Source organism: Hippocampus guttulatus, chromosome 8, assembly GCF_054856545.1.
Source record: "Hippocampus guttulatus isolate MCC_2025c chromosome 8, RoL_Hgut_1.0, whole genome shotgun sequence".
Taxonomy (NCBI): Eukaryota; Metazoa; Chordata; class Actinopteri; order Syngnathiformes; family Syngnathidae; genus Hippocampus; species Hippocampus guttulatus.
In genome coordinates this window covers 17,995,899-18,018,194 of record NC_141268.1, presented here as the reverse complement: position 1 = coordinate 18,018,194, position 22,296 = coordinate 17,995,899, and the positions used below count along the sequence as shown (strand labels likewise).

Here is a 22,296-nt window from a genome sequence, read left to right as displayed (position 1 = left end):
ATATATGCATGATATTTAATTGTTGACAGGTCTTGAGCGGGGCAGAGGGAGACTGGCGTAAATTCGAAGGGGTAACCATGACTCCCAAGAGTGCGGTCACTCACAAGGCGAGCCCAGAAGCACGCACACACCAAGTCACTTCGATCATTTTTTTTTTCTGTCACCCTCTTTAATTGATCGCAGAGCTGACGAAAGCGAAGAGCCTTTAAAGCTTCCCTGCCAATGGAGTGATTGAAAGCGAGCTCTTCAAATTAGAGGCAAGCCAGAATGTGGTAACAGTAACATTTTACATCTGGCGTGACTTACATGACAATCAATAAGGGCAAAGCCACAGACTTGCTGCAAACGGCTCGTTAAACTAACGGGCTTCAAATCGGCCCTGAAATGTCATGAGGAAAAATTGGTCTGGCTGCATTAAATCTTTGCATTCAAGTGCGTGATGGTGGGGGAGTAGCCTTTGTGCAAGAAGAGATCAAAAGGCAGGCGTGACATTTTCTTAAATCATAAATCCAGAATCAGAAAGTGATGATTCTATTAAATTTTTTTTAAAAGACTATTGTTCTATATCAGTTTGATCAAGAGTCAACGTAATATCATCCTTACCTTTTTCAGTTTGCCGTTGCGCGTGCCGACAAACGCAACGGTGTTTCCGCGGTAGTCGTATGCTGCCACCGATGTCATGCCATCTTCTTTGTCGAGGAAGAGAGGGATGCCCTCGATGGTGCTGGTTCCGCCCAGAGGCTGGTTGAAGTCCTGGCCACAGAAGTTGTCGTCAATCTGCAAAGGCTGCGAAAAGAAAACAACGCCAATCAATTCATTGTATGTCGTCTTCGGGATTTACAAAGAATTGCCCTGTGGGTAAAGGAAACTTTGTATTGGGAGGTACACGGCGTTCTAACGTCCTTACAATCGGGTAAGAAGCCCATTAAGGACCACGACTATGGCCTTTTACGCTGTCTGTAAAATGCGGCATTCTTTAATTTTGACATTTGTCAATGCTCCATATCAACAGGCCAATTATGGAAGGTGGGGGCACTTTAATGACCAGCCGATCAACCTTAGTAGTATAGCAAGAGCTGTAATAAGGACTGCTGTGTTAAATTTGCGAGTATACTCCAAGTTGCGCTGGGGAATTAGTCTATTTTAATAATTAATTGTTTTGCCTTCCTATGTGGGTTTTCTCCGGGTACTCCAGTTTCCTCCCATATTCCAAAAAATGTGTGGCAGGCTGATTGAACACTCAAAAAATGGTCCCTGGGTGTGATTGTGAGCGCGGATGTTTGTTTGTCTCTCTCTGTGTGCCCTGCGATTGGCTGGCAACCAGTTCAGGGTGTCCCCCGCCTCCTGCCCGAAGACAGCTGGGATAGGCTCCAGCACAACTCACCACCCTTGTGAGGAAAAGTGGATCAGAAAATGGATGGATAAGAGGCTACAGATCGGTTTTCACAAACCCCTCAGAATCCCATTCAAATGTATTGTATTACACCTTGCTTTCTACAACTTTGACAATTTGCCTCCAATAGCCCACACTTGAGAGCAACAAGGCTTTAAAAAAAAAAACTCTTTTTTTTCTACAGAAAACGTAGTAGAGCAGAATAGGCTGAGAGTGCATCATGCCACTTAAACTATCAACTTTCCGTGATGCTCATACATGTTAAGTGGCCCATTCAAATGTGGCCTATTCAGAACCAGCGCTCGTTTCCAGACAGACCCCTATCGTGCTGAAGCTTATTGTGAAGCGCTCAGACATGCTGGTGACCATGTGACAATATCTGGAGCATTCCAATGTCATGGAGAGACGATCACCCCGGGCACTCCGCTGACCCATATGACGCCTTAAACCGTCACTGCACACAGTCACAGGATGGGTGCTTTTCAACAAAAAGCTCATTTCGACATTTTGCTAGTTCTCATCCTTGCAACAGAAAAAAAAAAAATAGAATGGGGGTTGGGCGGGTTTATTATTTTTTTTCAAACCGCGATATACACAACAGAATTCCAAACACTCTTGGGTCGCTGATAAACACTCGTCTCGATGTGAAATAGAAAGTGGTGTCCAGGCGCCACTCTTGGGGCTTCTGTTCAGATCGGCGCCATGTAAACGTAGCCACCGTTTGGGAAATGCCGTCTTTGCCGTTCCGGCATGACTGGGGCAAAGTGTAGAAAGCAAAATCCATTGAAGCATGTTTGAAGAGTTTGGCGACACGTGTCCATGTTATGAATAAGGGGACTGAAGTTATTTTGTCAGACGCGATGCTTGATTGATGAACCGATAAGCTGAAGGGGCATCCGTGTGTGTATTAATGAAAGTCTCCAGAGGACGGTAGAAAGAACACACCCTTCGCTTATGCATGCATACACTTGGGGAGTGTGTAAATGACAGTGTAATCCACTGTCTTATCACTACACATCATCCGATTGATCCGCGCAGGAGAAAAGATAACACACCCCCACCCTCACCCTCTCAATCTGACTAAATAGCCTGCAGCAGAAGTGCACATCAATCCATCGTTCTTGTATTTTTTTATTTCTTTTTTTTTTGGAAATCTCTCTCTCTTTTTTCTTTCCAGTTGCCGAGCGAACTTGCCCATCTCCTTCATCTGCATAACTCTTTTCAGCGCTTATTGCCCAAATTTGCATCAATCATTCACCCACTTTGGAGTCAAAATGTAAGTGTGTGTGTGTGTGTGTGTGGCAAAAAAGTCAATTGTCTTCTAAAGTCAGCAGCGAGCTTGATCTCTGTCCCGCGGTGTGAAGGAATTCAAGACTGTTTAACGGATATTTATGGCTGTGTGTTCAAGTAAATGGGACACACGCCCTCCTTTCTAAAACAACTTTCTGTTGTGGCCACGAATGGCAAAGGGGGGCTACTCTTTCTTCTGAAAACAGGCGATGGAGAGACGGAACACTCGCAATGTCATCTAATATGAATCCTCGCACAAAACTGGACAACAATGCAAACTGGTTCGCCGGAGCAAGCTGCGAGTTACATCTTTGTGCGCGCACGCATTTTAACAAGCCGGGAACCGAATTTCGATCATCACCGTATGACATGTACAGGTTTTAAATCATATAGCTTTGGGCAAGCAGTCATTCCCCTCCCCTCTGAGTTTACAAACAACTCCACAAACATTCACAATGGTGCAACACACACAAGCACGCACCCATGACGTCACAGCCTCAGGGAAAACGTTCAAAAAGGTTCATCCATTTTCAACGGAGCAGACTAAATGTTGGAAATGCCGTATAGAGAATCCCCTGGAGTCCATAAGGGCTTAGCATACACAAAACACACGCTCAGGAGCCAGTATACGCAGTGCTCCGCGGGGCACTGAAGGGTCAACGACCTACAACATTCCTTGCACAGCCACGAAAGACGAAATAAAATGCGGGGCAAAAACTCCCACGTTAATTTAAGATGACTTGGATTTGATGGTCATTTTTCTTTTAAATATGAAAACAGTTTTGAAACACAGAGAACAGGCAAATCTAGATTAAAAGGGGGGTTTCCAGACGGACAGAAATCGTACCCTCGGTGGTCTCTTCTCGACGGGGGAGCATATTTAAGGTTCTGCTGTGTTTTCAAGGACGCACAACAAGCAGCAGGGATGAAAGAGTTAAAACAACAACCTGCCGCTGAGTTTAACAGCGGGGTTTTACAAACAAAGGAAAGGAATATTCAATGTGTGCATTGGAGTGTGCATTACAGTTAACTGCGGCTTTGCATAGTTGTGGGTTTTCTCGTATAGCGGCCAAGAAGATTTATTATTCATCTCGCATCTCTTTTGGATGAGTCCCTATACAAGGCACACTATAACCTAGATTGTTCTTTTAGTAGTTGTTGTTGTTGTTTTTTTAATCACCCACTCTTTCCATGTAAAGACTGAGCTGCTGCGAAGCTTTTACTCACATCTAAACTCCAACGTAAATTTCAGCTTCACAGTTGCCATGTCCGTTTTTCACACACGTTGTGGTCCCGATATTCCCAAAACAGCAGTAGCAGATATCACGGGAAAGTTATTTGATGAAAATGTTTTAGCCGCTTTTGAACCAGAACGCTCTACGCTGTAGCACTTCCTTGAAAGTGTATTTGTAAATTCGAAATGGAATTTTTCTTCCTACCAAATCGGCCATTTTTTTATCACGACAATAATATACCACAATAAAATTTCAGGTGTTTTATGAAAAAAATAAAATATAAAACACACTGTGATTATTCAATTCAATGATGATTATCTACGATTCTCAGTTTTGCTATTCTGTGTTTTGAGAAGGCTACCAGCGCTGATACAGTCGTACCCAGCATGCCACAGGAGTATCTCTTATTTGCGATCGCCCACCTCGTTATTTATTCATTTTCATTGACCAGATAAAATTTTGCACCAAATTTGTTACATATGGCGACAATATATTACAATACAATACAATACAATACATGCTGATTTATATAGCGCTTTCACAACAATGGCAGCTGTAACAAAGCGCTTAACAAAACAGTTTAAGATTGACTTCGCTGTATGGTTGGTCAGCCTGCCACCAGGTGGCGGCGGTGCGGCATACGATTGAAAAGTGAAAGCTTTTTTTGCCCATTAAATCAAGCTGTACTGGACGTATTAATTGTGTGCGGTTTGCAGCAACGTCACCAGATAACAAATGACGATAACACCATTGTAGAAAAAGTGACACAATCAATTTTCTCCATCGTCTTCGCAATATACAGTATATCGTCCTATCGACCAGCTCTAGTCACTACTGCCGGGTTTTTTTTGTTGTTTTTTTTTTTTATATGTAGTTGTTTGTACTCCATTTATACTACACACCAATGAAAAGCCATTCCAACGGCATCAAACCTGCGTGCGCACGCAAATCCACACGCAATTACAATTGGCTGATTACCAATGCACACAGGCCACTCCGTGCCAAAAAAGAGCTTGCTATTTCTTTCACATTTCATGTTAGTAAAATAAATGTGAGCAAACATTACTCCGACCTCAAGTGAACTTTACCAATAGTCAGCTCCTTGAAAAGAAACAGCAGGCTACTTGTGTATGTGATGTGGATGACCAATGCTGGTGAGAAGAAAAAACATGCTAAGTAAAAACATTCGTTCTTCCCGAAAAAAAAAGCGTTGTGTGACGTGTTACTAACTTAGACCCTTTCTTAAATACAGCTAAAATATTTGTTTGAATCAAGAAAGTAGAAAGGAGGTAAATGTTAGTGTCCCTATGTGTGAGACAGCAAAAAATAAATAATCACAATAATTAAAAATCACACCCAGGCCACACCCAACTCAGGCCACTGTCTCACGACCATCATAAAAGACATCCATGGAGCATGATAATTGTCGATAAAGTTATGTAGACTACATATCCTTCTCCTGTGAGGATGCACTGTGCGAGCCAAAAGTCTGAAAGGAAATGAATTATCTGGTAACAAACTTCGGGGCAATTCCTTTGCAGCTTCTCAAATTGTTTTCCTATCAGATGATAAAAGTTTTCACAGTAGAATACACATACACACAAACACACACACACCGAGCACTAGTCTCAGTAGGGAGACGCAGGTGCCTTCACCTGAGCGTGCGTAGCAGAGTGAAGAATTGTGGGTGAGGCCACCTCATAAATTACCCAGAAATCTCAGCGGGGGCCATGAACTTTGAGAGAAATTGCTAGAGTTGTTTCAAGAGGTGCTGCGGTGTTTGTCTGTGTGTGTGTGTGTGTGTGTGTGTATGCAGTACAAAAAGCACTCCCAATGATTTATTGCAGAGGAACAAGCCTGCATCTAATGGTAGGGAGCTACATATTCATAATGTAACTTTGAATTTCCCTGTGCGCAAATCAGTTTCAATCACCGACATTGCCGTTATGTTGAACGCCAACGTGAACCTTTATTGCAGTTTTTTTGATGGAAAACTGTGATTGACTGATTCAACATCTTAAATTACAAGTGTGACAAGTTGCTCGCTATGCGCCTCGTATTTCGGTATCTTCCATATTCAAATGACTGGTTGTTTTTTTTAAAGGAGGGAGTGAGGGAAGTGGAAAGGAGTGAAATGAGGCTACATTAAAATCTTTTTTTAAGTTTGAAAACTCCAAACTCCTCCTTTAGCAGGCTTATCATTAAATTAAAATGTGTAATTGCGTGTACACAGACAGCTGGGTCTCTGGAGTGCCTGCTCACAAAGACTAGGTCAGTATATTGAAACATTGATCTTTTTCAAGAACTCTACTTGGTGTCACTTATAGATTGTTCGAACTAAGTGACAATGAAGACGTTGAAAAATCCGCACGTGAAAGAGGGAAAGGGTCACAATTGCTTGCCCTTCAATTGGTTACTTTGTAATGGTTGCCTTCACAGTCCTCGCTACCAAGGTGACACACATCGATATGTCCCATCCCAGTCATCTGTCAATCGACTGCATTCTAAGATCCCATTGGAGGCTGCTTTTGTTATGTTGCAAAGTTTGTCCGCTGACATCAATGCCTGTTTGACACCAAAGTTTGGGCCGGGGCACAAAACGGTTATGTTTGTACAGAGTCTCCGGCTACCAGCGGAAAATGTTGTAGGCCATCTAATTGAGTGACAAGCAGGCATGCACATTTCTTGGGAAATGACACTTTGATTCACGAATGCCAACCGCTGGCATACTGTGACCACATAATGGTAAAACCCAAAGATGGGCTAAACATTAGCATTGAGCGGTGTGACGATACAGCCCTTTAAGAAATGGCTATTTCAAAACAAACAGTGGAGCAGCACACGTAGACAGACAATATCACAAAACTCAGAGGCATATATTCTTTATCCTCTGTGAAAATGAATACATTCTTGCAACTTGTCGAGTCATTTGAGACAGTAACTGTGATTTTTGTTGTTGTTTGTTGTTGGTAGGGCGGCCAGAATGGATTACTGGCATTTCTGTTCATTTCAATCAGAAAAGATTTGACATCCAAGTGTTTTGAGTTGCGAGGGTGATCACAGAATAAAAGAAACTCATATCTCAAGGGAACACCATATTTAACAAAAATAATCCCTCACATGTGCAAAGGCTAAAAAAAAATGAACTGAGAGTGTAAGTAGTTTGAAAACAGTTGAATGTCAGCACTGCAGGCACATTGTCTGGCCCACATTTTCTAATTACTCTTGATAATGATGTAAGCAACACACCACCCACACACACACACCGCAGATCAATACACAATTACATTGACAATTAGTATCATTAGAGTGTAGTGAGGGAAGGGGATTTGTTGAGCTAAATTCTCCACAGAGAGACCGACTGAAAGGTCAAACAACATGAAGAAGAGAGCTGCACGCGCACACGAGCCGCATGATGTCTCTTCCAAAAGCTTTTCTAATGCCCCCCACCCCCGAATAACGAGATGACAACAAGGCTTGAGTCCAGAGCGGCTTTGGCATTGTTGGCGCACGGGTAGGCTCTTTCGCACTCATTCACACACCCGTGCACATAGAGAGGAAAGTCAGTCGGTCGTGTGTGTGTGGGGGGCGGGGGGGGGGGGGGGGGGGGGGATCCACATTGCGCAAATATTAACCTGAAAGGTGACCCAATAGTGGCAGTAACATAAACGGCCACCTGCACAATCAGTGTTCTCCTAGCTCACCTCATTTAGACTTCCAATTAACTCTCCTCATCAGCTCGGGCTCAATTAATCAAGGCAAATTACTTAAACACTTTTGCCCGCACATATTCCACTAGAATAGGGTTGTGTATTACACGGTCCGCAAGTGAGTTACACCCATTAAATGATATTCATCATGATGGATTTATTAAGGTTAAAAAGGGGGTGTGGGGGGGGGGGGGTCTATAGAGTCAATTCTCCTTTGCTTGGTCTGGAACAACATTAGGAATGTTTTGTGCTTACTCAAGGTGGACTGATGAGATCTAATCAGGGTAAGAAAAAAAGGTTCCAGTTCCATAAGGGAAATGATCATTTGTTTCGATTGCTATTTGGGCATCAAATACCACCTGTAACACTCCCAATGAACAGCGGCTCGCCGCCCATCAAACATGAACACGTGAAACAATGACAGCCTTCTTTCTGATTGAAGATGGCCGCTCCTGCAGGATCTAGAGTGTTCCATATTTGGGCTTCAGTGCTCTGGATTGCCCTACCCACGCAAATTAAAGCCGCTACCTCAGAAGAAATGGTCGAATCTTAATTTAAGACTTTTATACTCCTCTACTAAAACTGCAGATAGGCCTGTTTTACTACCACTTCTCCTGCCTCTCCCCCTCTTGGAAAAGAGGCTAGGTGACGACAACCAAATCTGATGCTGCTGGACGGAATCTGCACCGACTGACTGGCACAAGATCGGGGGTGGGCCATCTTCCCGGAGGCGTTGCTAACGAGAATTCGGTTTCGAGCGACCAGGCCGGGTTGTGAAGAGGACCCACTTCTGGGCAGCTGTCTTCCTGGAGCATTTAATCTTCTTAAATGGACTTTCACGCTGTTTTAGTTAACATCGTATAGCACCGCATTATGTGTTAAATGTTTCCCACTTGGCATCCATCCATTAAAATCCATTGATTTCACATCTTTATTAAAGCAACAGCTTGTAACCCGTTACAATTAGTTTAAAACCAGCTCTCCCGTTGCAGCCGCCATTTTCAAGTGTGCAAACGACCACACCACTGCGTGAATTCCATTCTCCAGTTGATTGATCCAAGAACTTGTGACAGAGATCCCCGCTTCACAACATACGACTCGCATTGCAATGACTATGAATGATTTGGGGGTTTTTTTATTATGCGACACTCGGCAAGGTGGACGTCCGCCTCCCAGTGCAGAGGTGCAGTGTTCAATTTTGGCTCCGGTGCGGTTTTTGCGTGTTCTCCCCGCGCCTGCGTGGGTTTTCTGCGGGTACTCCGGTTTCCTCCCACATCCTCCAAAAAATGCATGCTAGGCTAATGCAACACTCTAAATTGTCCCTAGGTGTGATTGTGAGTGTGAATGGTTGTTCCTTTATTTGTGCCCTGCTACTGGCTTGTAGGCAGTTCAGGGTTTACCCGGCCGGCTGCCCGAGGACAGCTGGGGATTGGCTCCAGCACACCCGCAACCCTTGTGAGGATAAACTGATTAGAAAATGGATGGATGATACGATTCACTTCAGCCTGACCATATAACAAATGTCTTTCGTCTCTGCTGTGTGAGTGTAGTTCTAGTCTGTTCTGCGACTATTTAAGGTTGTCTTCCTGTATGAACGCCCACATCGAGCACCCCTTTGTACTACTACCCACAACATGGCTTCTTTTTTTCACTTTCACTCAAGAATTGTTTTGTTTTTTATTCCCTTTTTGCGATACCTTTCCCGTCCCACACGAACTTTGCAGCAGTCTCGCTTTCACATGCGCTCTCTCGGTGGAAATGGTTTGTATTGATCCACTTTCGAAGCAAAGAAAAGGTCAGGGGTTCATGAATAAAGCTGAGGGACAAAAACAGACATACAAACACACGACTACAGGTATATTCGTACACGGAAGACAATATAGCTCGGGAAGCAGCATGAAGGTGGTGTGTGCAAAGACCAAACATTTTAGGGAACAGGAAACGGGCACCATCTCACTCTGCCTATAAACATATCATGCTAATGATTATCAGAGGCCAGAAATTATGATGCGGCACAAATGGGAAATCCACACTGGGACTAGAGGAGCTCAGGGGTCATCAATCACGACAGCGCGTCGAACAGCTGTGCAGGTCTCCGGCTCTCCTCCCTTGCCTGCCCTCTGCATCGCTGTCACGCAGGGTCAAGCGAAACAGCTTTCCCACACAGCGCAGTCAAATGCAGTTCTACGCCAGGTATTTTTTTTCGGAGTTTGAAAGCGCATCTAAAGTGGTGGGGAAACGCGGAACCGGCGGGTAAGACTCAAACACCACGAGCTTATGAGGTCAAGTGCTGAAAGAAGGATGGGAGGAAATTGTCAGGACGTAGTAGAGCCAGATTAGTTGAAGGTGTCGAGGTGGAGGGGAAAAAAAATCTTCACAGCGTGTCTTTTACGATTAGCTAGCCTAGCAACTGGTAGAGATTGGTCTTAATAACTCTTAAAAACGCAGGATGCTAGCTTGGTCTTCATCCCAGTTTGATGCACTTCTGTAAACAAGGTATAATAAATCCTGCATGAGGAGCTTTAATTATTTTTCCATAACAAAATCTCTTCAACAGAAATTATTTTGTCGGGGGTAGAGAACTAACAATTGAGTCACAGAATTATACTGCACGCAATTTATAATGCAAGTGTTTTAAGGTTTAAATATATCATTGACTTCATAGCAGCTTCGCGGCATGAAGCAAAAATTTGTGCTCTTTCAACTACTCAGTCATTTCGAATTACACCAGCTCCCGTTCACACCAGAAAAATTATATCTGCCATTTGTGTGAGGTCAGATTTAAGGGCCTTTCAGTCCACCGACTGTGATTATGGTCACCAGTCAGTGGTGGGCAGCTGACGTGAGGTCATTGCTTGAGGGCAGTGAAGCAGGCGTCATTAACCTAAGGCTGACCCTCAGGCCTCGCTGCTGTCATGGGGCTTTAGCCAGTGTCCTCATCTTAAATCATCATTGCGCTAATCTTGTGTAGAATATTAATTACCTTTTGGTTTATGAGAACTCATGAGAGAACATACACCTAAACCGTGACCACAATAATTCTGAGCGGCAGAGGAGATGGGGAGCAGATGATGGGATATAATCAAGTATTTCAAGCTCACAAGAATGTACAATAGCTCGATGAAAGAAGATTAGACAGATTAATACAGATAATAGTTTAATGTTCTTGTCATTTAACATGGAAGCTTAAGCACGGGTCAACAAATTGCCGGATTCTGATGCGGTGTCTGAGCAAAACTCACTGGACTCAAAGGAATAAAATATAAGCTAAAACTAATCAGCCTCACTGAACACGCCTCTTTTGCCTCACGCTTCTATATATTATACAAAGACACACTATTTATGTTTCTTTTGCAAAAGGACAAGGGTCCACCTGAAATAAATGAGATCCTGTTTTCAGAATCAGAGCTATTGTCTGTGTGACAGGCCATTAAAAAAAAAAAAAAAAAAAAAAAAAATCCACCCACAAAGAATGAGACAACCACTGAACTGGAAAGATAGTTCCTTGACAGAGGGGGTGATGACAAAGAGGGAGAAAGGAGGGTGAATAGGCCTCGGCTAGGTCCTTCACATCGCTTACACTACCCAACAAAACACACCTGAACTCCGTCAAATGAATGATCGTGAAGAGAGGGGTTACGACACAGAACCCACCTCTTTTAGACAACAGCGAATATGTTTAGTGTGCAAAGAAGCCTTGCGGTAGAGATGAAGGACCCTTGTATTTAAAGGAAAAGCTTTCAGTCTTTTTTTTTTTTTTTTATGAAAATAGACTGAAAGTGAGTGGGGTGGGGGTGAACAGAATGGTTTCCAAACGTGCAATGGCTGGAGAACCCAAACAGGTGGTTGACACACAAAAACTGTCCTCAACTGTATTAGAAGATTAAACAGAAGAAAAAAAGAAATGAATAATGCATACAAAACATGAAGATGAATGAGGATATGAGTAGTTTGAAGCAGCTGTAGCTTCATTCGTGGCAATTCAGTTACCGCAAATTTTTGCTTGCCCAAATTGGCCCAAAAGTGCATTTTTGGTTTTGAGGCAAAATACTTTCATCACCAAAACGGGATGTTGTGATGACGCAAGCAAAAACCACACCAGGCACGCACGTGTTTGAATAAGGGCTAAAATGCCGGCTTTGTTGAAGCTGAGAAACTCGTTGCCTGCCGGAGGGCTCGTGCCCTTAACTCGCAGGTCATTCTTTTGCTTTGAGAGTGTGAGGAAAAAGCTAATTTGTGAATGAACACCAGGGTTAGCCCCACATGGCTAGCTTCGGCTAGTCCAGTAGCAAGACCACAAGGAGACAGCGAAGCGAAGTGAAGCTTCGTCACCAGAGTATTTTGTCCGATGAGCAGTCGCAAGGGTAAAGTTTGAGGAAAATTGTTGTGTCATGGACTAAATTGCCCTCATCAAGACTACTTTTCAAGTTTTGAAAATGTTACAATTAGCATTACAGTCATTCGCCCTCCATTTTTAGCACTAGTTTCCAGACCCCTCTCCGACCGCAATAAGTAAAAATCCACGATAATGACATACCCTATTTAACTACACCTTAAGCATGTTTTATAGCAGGGGTGTCAAACTCATTTTTGTCGCGGGCCACATTATAATTACTGTTTCCCTTGAAGAACCGTGGTGACTTAAACTATATAAAGAAGTCGTTTCATTCAATTATTGTTGAAGTAACTGTAATGAGGGGTTTGGTAACAAGAAAATGCTTACAATATGTCACCGATTTAATACATATGAAAATGTGAAATTTTGGCGCTGATTTTAGCAAGCATCATGGAAGTGGTCATCTTTGATTTGCTTTTGCGGGTCACTTAAAATGATGTGGCGGGCCACATCCGGGCCCCGTGCCTTGAGTTTGACATCAGTGTTTTATAGTATAACAATAATGATGTTTTTGGAAAGTTTTTGAACACAATGAAAATTTAAATACATAACATATTAAAAGAGCAAGGGCATAACAGGAAACTAGTCAAGCCCCCCCCACCCCACCCCCCAAAATGTGTAGCCATACCATGAAATCCGAATTGCAATATAGCTGGGATGCACTGTCACACCTTATTTCTTCCATTAGAACGTAAAAGAGAAAAATGTACTTTCCCCTTTGACCAGTTTTCCAAATGACAGAAAGAAATACTCAAAATCACTTACAGAGTTGATGCACGCGAGTTCCTTGTTGAGAAGCCACGGCAAAGAGAGTTTCCCGTCGCCCTTGTAACAAGACTGAATCCTTTCCTTGATCTTCTCCTTTATTCTCCTCAGGGTGAATAGGCACAACGCTGACTCTTTGGGCGGTTTGGCACGATTCTTCTGACCCTGGGAGAAGACGGTGAAGAGGATGTCTTCATTCTCAGAGATCCCCAGAGAATTTGCCAGCTGACGGCCCGGTCGGGCCAAATAGGCATCCTGAACCAGGCGGTACTCGACCCCGTCTTTCGTGCAGCCAATGGGGAACTCCACGTAGGAGTAAAACTTGGGGTCATCAACACATAGGCGTACGATTTTGGAGGTGAAGAACTGCTCGCCGCTGGCGTCGGGAGAAGTCAGCTGAGTATCCAGCTGCATCGTCAGATAATACACAAACTGTTCACTGCTGAAGCTGTACACGTAATAGATGTCAAAAGCAGGGAATTTGGACAACGTATCAGACGGAATCTTGAGCTGAGAGGAGACAAACTCGTCTTGATACACGAAGCTGAACATGTCCGCATTTTCTTCGTTCTCCATCAACTTGCGACTGGAGAGGGTTGGGAAGTACTCAGACTTGCCATCGATTGGGGTGCCAATAAACAGCTTGCTTGCTGGACTATGAGGGGAGCTGATAATGACTCCTGACATGGTCCCCGACTCGGCCACACTGGACAGGTAGTGCTCCTTGCGATGGTGAGGCTCGCCGAGTTTGAAGAGGTCATCCAGGCGTAGAAATTGGCAGATTCCCTGTGACGTACTGCCACAGGCGATGAGGCGATTCTGGGCATAGTCGATGAGCAGAAGCTTGTTCACGTTGGGTGTCTGAGCCAGGTCATGCGGGCACGACTGGACACTGGGTGGAGGGTAACACTTTTCGTTGTCAACCACCGGTCCGGTCATGTGACTACGAAGCTTGGTTAGGTTGCTGGACAACTTGAAAATCCAGTTGACGGCTCCCACATAGACTTCTCCGGTTTTGTTGTGAATGGCCAAATGTGTAAGCCCCCACTCGGCAGGTGCAAATCGTTTGAAAGTTGGCGGCTGGCCCCCGCAGAAGGATGAGGTCATGAGAAGTAAAAGCCCAAACACAGGAAACAGGTTCCCGAGAACAGGGCAAACTGTTGATCGAGCTTGTGAGCACATGTTTGGTCTGTCCTGAGGAGAGGTCTTGGGGGAAGGGGAAGGAGAAAGAGAGGAGGAGGAGGAGTGCAAACTGTGCTACTTAAGTTCCAGGTCAGTATTTTGAGTCTTTTTGGTCTGTCAAGGTACAAATGAGAACTATGTAAAGAAGACAGAGGAAGATGAAGTGAGAAACAAACACTTCTATTGATCCACTGTCCTGTTCACGGCGTCGCACACCATCATCAGGAACATCATCCACGGAGGAACGTGCCGCGAACCCTAAAAAGCAGAGAGAAAAACAGTGTCAGTGACTGAGGAACATTTTCTATTGATTATGCATCAAGCGTGGAGGGGCCTTAAAGGCTCACAAATTAAACGGACAAAATGTGTGTGTGGGGGGGGGGGGGGGTCTGACATTTGCCACCGTGATGAATTAATGATATCAAATCAAGTCTGGAAGGCAAATGTGTGTTGGCATTTAATTATGAGGGAAGATAGCAGGGGAGACATAAGCCAATTATTGAAGGCTCTGTACATATGATATAAGACTTTCTGGAATGTGTAGTGGACACAACATTGAAATCGGTAATATTTTATAACTTCAATCAGAGGAGGCAAATGTTTGATCACGTGCCCGTGTGCGTTGTTACATCGGAAAACAATTCATAGCCACGTCCCCTGTCACGGAATGAATGGGGACAATTATTGAATGTTGGCATCGCGATCGAGTCTTCTAGATGACTTGAAACAAATCAAGTAATAGATGAGTTTCTAAATCTTCCGTACGCATAGCCTATGTATGGATTGCTTTTGGAGCGGACCTTGTACGCGTGAACCTAGACAGAGGTCTTTCCTATTTCTTACGCATTTACCCTGACATAACACAGTATAGTGAAGAGCCAGTTCTCAGCTCTCCGAACTGGTGCAGCATTAGAAATAGCAACAGACACCTTGAAACTATAATATTTAGGGTCGGCGCCGCGTGTGCTCTGCTACTTTGACAGACCAATGCTGCAGAGCTACCCTGTAAATGCTGATTATGCTAAACTGAACACCACAGTCCCAGGGAAGCCATGCTTCAATTTCAACCTTGACAATCAAAGTGTCTACACAAACACTGTTTTATGACCACTTCAAATCGGAAAAGATGAGAGTCATTATGGACCCCAGGAAGGTAAGATGAAGGGGAAGGCAGAAGCCATGACATAGGGGATAATCAAATGGAGTCCCGGGTTTGTGCCTCCTGCTCCAAGGGTGGTGGCACACTCGAGAGCAAGGCCGTCCCATCTATCAATCAATCAAGGAAAAGGTCAGGTTGTCAGCTAACCAAGCTCAGAGGAATAAATATGTGATTTCAAAATCGACGTTTCTTATCCTATGCAGCGAGGGAATGAGTGGGAAGAGCATACCACCTGGCCTTTACAAGCTTCGGGAAATGTACTCATTATCAAGACAATAGCGCGTAGTGCATTGAAAATGAGTAAAGACATCTACGCGTGTACTTCATCTGAAACAGGTTTGATGACTGTAGGAGCACAGAAGCAGAATACGAATGGACCCATGTCATGAAATAAAGAGGATTTCACTTGGACCAATATGGTCCAAAATGACGGGCTGTCAAACTAAACGGCTAATAATGGCTACGCGGTCCACCTGGTTGAATTTCCTCACAGCTGGCGTGGCATCGATTCGTACTTAATGCAGCGGAACTGGATGGATAGGCTCCTACAACGGCCGTCACCGAAAACAGATGATGCATATAAATACGTTTTAGAAACGTAGTACTGTATTTAAAATAATACGTCTCGACAGGATTCACTGGGCTACACATCCATTTAGCTAGCATTCCTTGCAAGTAATGTGTTAAAAAAGTGGAGTATGGGTTGGGGACACGAGAAGTATCGATCCTGTTCATAGAATAGCACAGCGTTTTTCAAACTTTTTTGAGCCAAGGTACATTTCTTTCATTGAAAAATATCTCGCGGCACACCACTAGCTGAAATTGTGAACCTCCCCCGCCCCGCTTATTTTAACAATTAACGTGTTATATTGTTATTATAACCGTTTTTAACATTGAAGAATGACGTTATAACAGCTTGAGTTGGAATCAAATGAACACAAAGAAAACTGTACTTTATCATCTTTCATATTTATTGTTTCACCGTCGTCCTGCATTCATGCGTCACAAATTCACTTGTCTCTTGTCGAAACACAAGGCAATTGGCTAGCTGTTGCTGCTCCCTAGCGGTATGGGAGGGTACTACATGATTACTTTCTGGGCGAAAGACCGCACAGGCATACCCGCGGCATACCTGACAATGTCTCGCGGCACATGGGTTGAAAAACATTGGAATAGCAAACCAGTGCTGAGCTGAAAGTTAGCCAGATTCAAAAATTCAATTTTCGCATGGCGACAAATGTATAGTAGACCACTAAAAAGACTAGAGCTTCCCGCCCAGTAAGAAAAAGACATCACTGACAGTGATATATTCTAGCTAAAAGCAAACAAAAACAGGATCAACCATGATAACATATCAATAGATCAAAAAATAATATTTTCGAAAGAAAAGAAAAACTAGAAATCGCCAAAGGGGAAGCGTGCAAAAAATAAATAAATAAATAAATAAAAAGAGTGGGTGATTTATTAGTGAGGGCTAGCAGGAGCCAAACAAAAGGCAACTCCTGCATTTAAATTAGCGCTCCACATGCACTTGAGTTCGAGACCAAGGATGAGGCACTTGAACATAACGCTTGAAGAAAGAAAGGTTCTCAATGGAGTTACCAAATAATCAATGCCCTGGCCCACATTGTCTCCTCTTGGACATAAACCACCGAACGAGCTACATGAAAGGTCTTTCCAGTCATCCTGCAGATGGCAAATTTCTAACGTTGTGGCGTAAAAAGGACAGCTGCCACATCATTTTAAAAGGCTCGAAGCATAGCGAAGAATGAGTGAACGCGGAGACCAAATTAAAAGAAATAAATACGACATTTTTGTTATGACTGGTTTCGGTCAACTCCTGACTTAACGAGAAAGAGCGTGAAAGGTGCAGCAGGGGAGACTGCGAGCCACATCTGGCACCATCCGGGGAATAACACGTCAATCATTTCAAGGTAGGAGTGCAACTTTGGAATGAACAGCCGCCGTGTCAAAGGAACTGAGGATGTTATCACATCAGAGAAAAAGCATGACAGTGAACTGGCGGTAAGGGGTCAAGCTGATTGGATTCGAGATCAGGATGCCCTTTGCAGGCACAGAGAATCTCGATACGTCACTACCGACTGGGAATAATAATAAGGGGGTGTGAAATGAGGTGAGGTAAAAAACGGGAAAAGCTTGAAGGGTCATTGCCTTGACCTTAGATAATTTTGTTTGGCTTGACAGTCGTGGAAATCCCACAAAAGGGCGATGGTAGTGTTTTAGGTCAAGTGATGAGGCTCCCGAGCCTCTTGTGAGTAGAGCCGGGGTCATCGCTCCCTCTTTCCCGTTTCCTCAAACCTGTCCACTCAGATAATGGTTGTTGCTCACCCTGGCGCAGTGTTGATTTATTGCCAGTGGCATATCAATTACAGCATTCACAACTGGGGGGAAGGAGGAGGAGAAGGTTGCGCTGGAGGGATGACGAGGAAGGAAGCGGAAGGGCGCTCAGACAAATTCTCTGCCCTCTGCACTGCATCACAGCATGTGGATCACATCTCGTATAGGAGAACATTAAGTGCCAAAGATTCAGGAAGTAGACTAGGTGATGAAAATCGGAGCCGTATGACCCAGAAACAGGTCTAAGTCAGGGGTTCTCAAACGTTTTCTTCTCCATACTCCGTTTCGAAATTTGATTGCACCGCAGTATCCAATCTTAAGAAAAAAATGGACCACATTGTGCATGAATGACAATAAATTCATTACGACAAACAAACCGAAACCTCTCAATCTAAATGTGGCTACATGCACTAAAATAGAAAACAGCATTTCACTGTGAAAGTATTGGTCCACAACTTTGCACTGTTATTAAAAAAAAAAGGCTCTCAAAAAAATGAATGCAAATTCTAAACACACACATATAATCTCGCGCAAATTATGCATCCCTCCCATAGCATATTTGGAAAGCCGACTGCAAAGAAATATGATTTAAAAGACACGCATTGGACACACTCCAACCCTTGCATACCCCCAGCAAATTGCCTGTTTGTGTGTTTGCGAGTGTGCATATCTATGCATGTGTCTGTATCCGTTCAGGAACAAGTGCATGTTAAACGCATATATGGATCCAAAAAAAACCCCTATACGGTTCTCTATTTTAATCTGCTCCCCACCTCTTCACTTAGCAACCAACACACTCCAGAGACTGAAGATTTACCCGGGAGAGGAGACGACTTGAGGATAGAACAGGAAGAGAAGACTGCAGGGAGCAGGGATGGAGGTGGGGTGATGGGGGTTGGGGGCGTCATGGTAAGAGAGGAGGTAAAATGGTAGGGGGGCCAAGTCCTGAGCCATAATCCTCTCTGAGGGTCTGCCTAATCTTGCAGTCACGATCTGCATATGGAAGGAATGGATTACCATCCCCCAAAACACTGATGGGTGGATGACAGAGGGAGAGCAATCCCTCGACAGACAAACAATTGCATAAGAAAAAACAAAAACTGAACATGAGTTGTTAAGAAATGGGTTGTTTTATTCAAACCCTACCCTACCATTGACAAACTTACGTTTGTGCAGTATGGATCAGCACAACATACGGCCTATAAGAGAAGTCAGTTTCAGAGAAAGAGGACTCGCAGCAGGCTGGGATTCGAAAAACAGTACGCGTGCAATAAACTAATATCTGAAAACAGCGACAAAGCCAGCACTCCGACCGCGCGGGATTATCAGACAATGTCAACATAATTGCAAGGGATCACTAGAATACACAAAAAAAAAAACCAAAAATCATCCTGGCCCATCTGTCATTGTGCAATTTTTTTCCCCATTTTTGATCCGAGATGAACAACTGCATCATGTGTATTAACAACCGCAAAAGGATAGTGTTTCTATTTTATCGTAGCCTGAATATCACAAAAAAACACTTTTGAATTAAAATGAATCAGAGCGGTTTTTGTAAATTGAAGATGTCGTTTCGGCGTGTAAGCATAGCTGGCTGGCTAGCTGTGCGCTGTAGTCGTAGAAATAGGCCAGTAAAAATAAATTATATCACTGGTATTAAACAGAATAAGTGGAGAGTAGAGTTTAAGAAAACTAAATCTATGAAGAAAAAAAAAAGCTTGAGGTATAAAACCAGCTGTATTGTACTTTTATGCTAGCATGTATCATTTCCTGTCTCTTAGTGGGAGGGGAGAAGACTGCCAGGTAAATCTTGGGGTATACTGTGCCAGCATACATCCCGACACAAAAACTTGACTTTTTGGGCAAGCGGTCTCCAAAAATTCCAAAATGCAAACGTGGCGCAATGATCAGAAAATCTGTCACGACCACATTAACAAAGAAATCAATAGCAGGTCCGGTGACAACTAAAAAAAAGAGTTTACACGACAGACTTGTGCTTTTATGTCTTTATTTTTATTTTTTTTAGGATCTAGACCAGAGCTAGGCAAACTACGGCCCGTGGGCCGAATCCGGCCCCTTGGTCTTTTTAATCCGGCCCGCCGAAGGTTGGTCCACAATTAAGGTTCGATGTGAATGATTGCATTCATTTCAATTGGACTTGTATTGACAGGCATTTCACCGCCAGGTGGCGCATTGATTTGAAGTTGCAGAACACGGGGGGGGGGGGCAGGGGGGGGGATCTTTTCGACCACCTAGCACCTCTGTATCGCTCTACTTCTACTGGTCTGATCACAACCCATCTGCAGCAATGCACAGGCTAAAAGAGGGCATCAACAACACTGTTGTCATTTAAAAAAGTATATTAATACAGTACTTTCATGCTTTTGTTCTGTTGATGTTTGATTGATTTGGACTGTCAACAAATGCTTTTTTTTTTTTTAATGTACCATAGTTAAAAGTCAATGCGGCCCCCGAGCCAAAAAGTTTGCCCACCCCTGATCTAGACTGTGCTACGTTATCCTATCGCCACTCTGCGTTTCGCGGCGACGTACACGCGCCGTGGCTAAAGTAGCAAAAAGTATGTGGACAGTTGCTTCTTGTTGTGTGCGTGTGACAAGTGACAGCTGTAATCCAAAGAACAGTTTGACTGTGGGCACTACATTATATCAATTCCTCTTGCTCTCATTCCCTGAAAAACAAACATTTCCGTTTCAGCACATTGTCATGTAGACATTGAAATGCTGATTAACCGCCAGCACAGGCAACTGTGCATATAATGACAGCAGGCAGATAGATGTGTGTCCGAACAGCACACCGTTGTCCTTGCCACCAGCCCGTGCCAGGTGTCGGACAAAGACGGCCACGCACGCACATTTAACACACTCATGTTGCCTCTGTTAATACGACCGCTGACCCTAAGTCAGCCCCTAACAGGAATGCAGAGGGAATGTGTTGTGGGCACACCTCGATGTGGAATTCATCACCTCCAACATATCCACCGAGTAAGACAAGATGTGAAAGATAATCTGTGATAAGTGTGTATGTGCGTGTGCGTGTGTGTGTCAAGCGTTTATATATTTCACATAGAATCCAATACAATTCATGCATCCTGGTGTTTCTTAGCTGCTTGTTTGGATAGGCCAATGCCTGATTTGGCTGGTGAACACAGAGTTCAGTATCTCCAAGGCATAGAGCTGTTGCGGTTAGAACAACACATGGCAAGCAGACAGGCTGTTTTCATCTCCATCTTCATATGGACTTCTATCCCCTCCGGACCTCACTTCATTGAATTCTCTTCTCCTCATATATCCTCTTTCAGTCGTGCCACACACATTCCTGCGCATTTCTCCTCCTACTAAGACTCGCAGTCCTTAAGAAACCTAAACAAAACACGATATTACCTTAAATGTACATGAAATGGACAGAAATCTTCGGACAATTAAACAACCAGCGGTTGGGCTCGAGCCCATCGTAAACTATTTTGAAAAGTACCATGACGTAGTGTGTCCTAGCAGAGCGGCTCAAGGGTCATTCCATGGAACGATGAGTTAGCATTAGGGGTGCTGAAATGAATCCCATCGTCAACGCGGTAGCATGCGGACATGAGCAATTTTGCATCTGTGCTGTAACAGACAATAATCGATTACAACATCATGACTTGTTGAGAAAGTCTTGTGGTCCGTCCGTCTATACCTGTTGTCAAGAGTCTCGTCCGGAGGTTTATAGGTCTTGGTATCATCCAACTGAAAACATTCGTCACATAAATGACAGGATAAAATGACACGAGCGAAACGGCCAGCTGAAAGTTAAGAGCGCTCCAGACTTTTTAAAAAAGCAGATTTTTCAACGCATTTTGGATTTTATGAACAGACCGGAAAGCAAGAATTAGGACAAACTGACACAGTGTGTAAAACCTGTCACACAAAAATTAAATACCGGTATGTCAGGACACGAACAACTCGGGTTATGGGAGTCTTTATAGTGAAGGATTCACAACCGTATTCCATCCACTTACGGAAAATGCTCGAGCCATGGCACAAGATTCCATGGCCTAGCCACTTGACAGGATTATTAATATCTTCGCTTTATGAAGAAACCACAGCTTTGAAAATGGTTGACACTACAAACGGGCTAGGCCTAGACAAATTATTTCACTTATGATTTAATGTCACGGTCAAATTTTCACTTTGAGATAAAAAGGAAGCTTACAGTATACCTGACTTATTGTATTTATTGATGAAAAAACCCCCGCAATAAAGGACCAAGTATTACTTCATTGACATGATAATCTTAATCGAATCGAGTTGTGAGACCAGTGAAGGTTCCTCACTCTCATTTTGCTTAAGGGAGGGTCAACCGCCAAATTTTCTTTACTATAATAAGTTCCATGTGGCTCTACTAGTCTAGACACAGCATTCTGATTAATATTGTGTTCATGGAATAAAAATTAAACAGAAAAATCCACCCTGTTTTCGTACATTTCAGGGGGCGGCCATTTTGCCACTTGCAGTTGACTGAAAATGACATCCCGGTTTTTCAGGGTTCAGCTCACAATGAATCATGCCTCAGTTTCAGAAAACAGGTGAGCAGCGATTGGGCCAACTCCAAAAAATTGAGCTCATAACATATGCAAATAAACATTTGTTTTTTCCCCATCACATTTTTTTTAATTCTATTATGCTAGAAGGAATTCATAAAAACAGAAAGGTCCTAATTATGTCAGTAAAAAACTGTTCCCACCTATTGCAACGCAGCATGAGAAGAAAAAAAGGGTGTGGAATTTGTTTCAGCGACCACTTGTGCCGATT

The 22,296-nt window shown here is 43.5% G+C and overlaps 1 protein-coding gene across 6 annotated transcripts in view; it reads right to left on the bottom strand.

Moving 5' to 3' along the window:
* plxna1b (plexin A1b) overlaps positions 1-22,296 on the bottom strand; it is a 178,254-nt gene that overhangs the window by 117,128 nt on the left and 38,830 nt on the right. For all 6 annotated transcript variants that reach the window (XM_086117857.1, XM_086117861.1, XM_086117860.1 and 3 more), the window contains 2 exons: positions 12,790-14,229; positions 604-786 (listed from right to left, as the gene is read on the bottom strand). In XM_086117857.1, coding sequence (XP_085973983.1) covers positions 604-786; positions 12,790-13,971 — 1,365 coding nt within the window. In that variant the 5' untranslated portion in view covers positions 13,972-14,229. The remainder of the gene's footprint in view (positions 1-603; positions 787-12,789; positions 14,230-22,296) is intronic.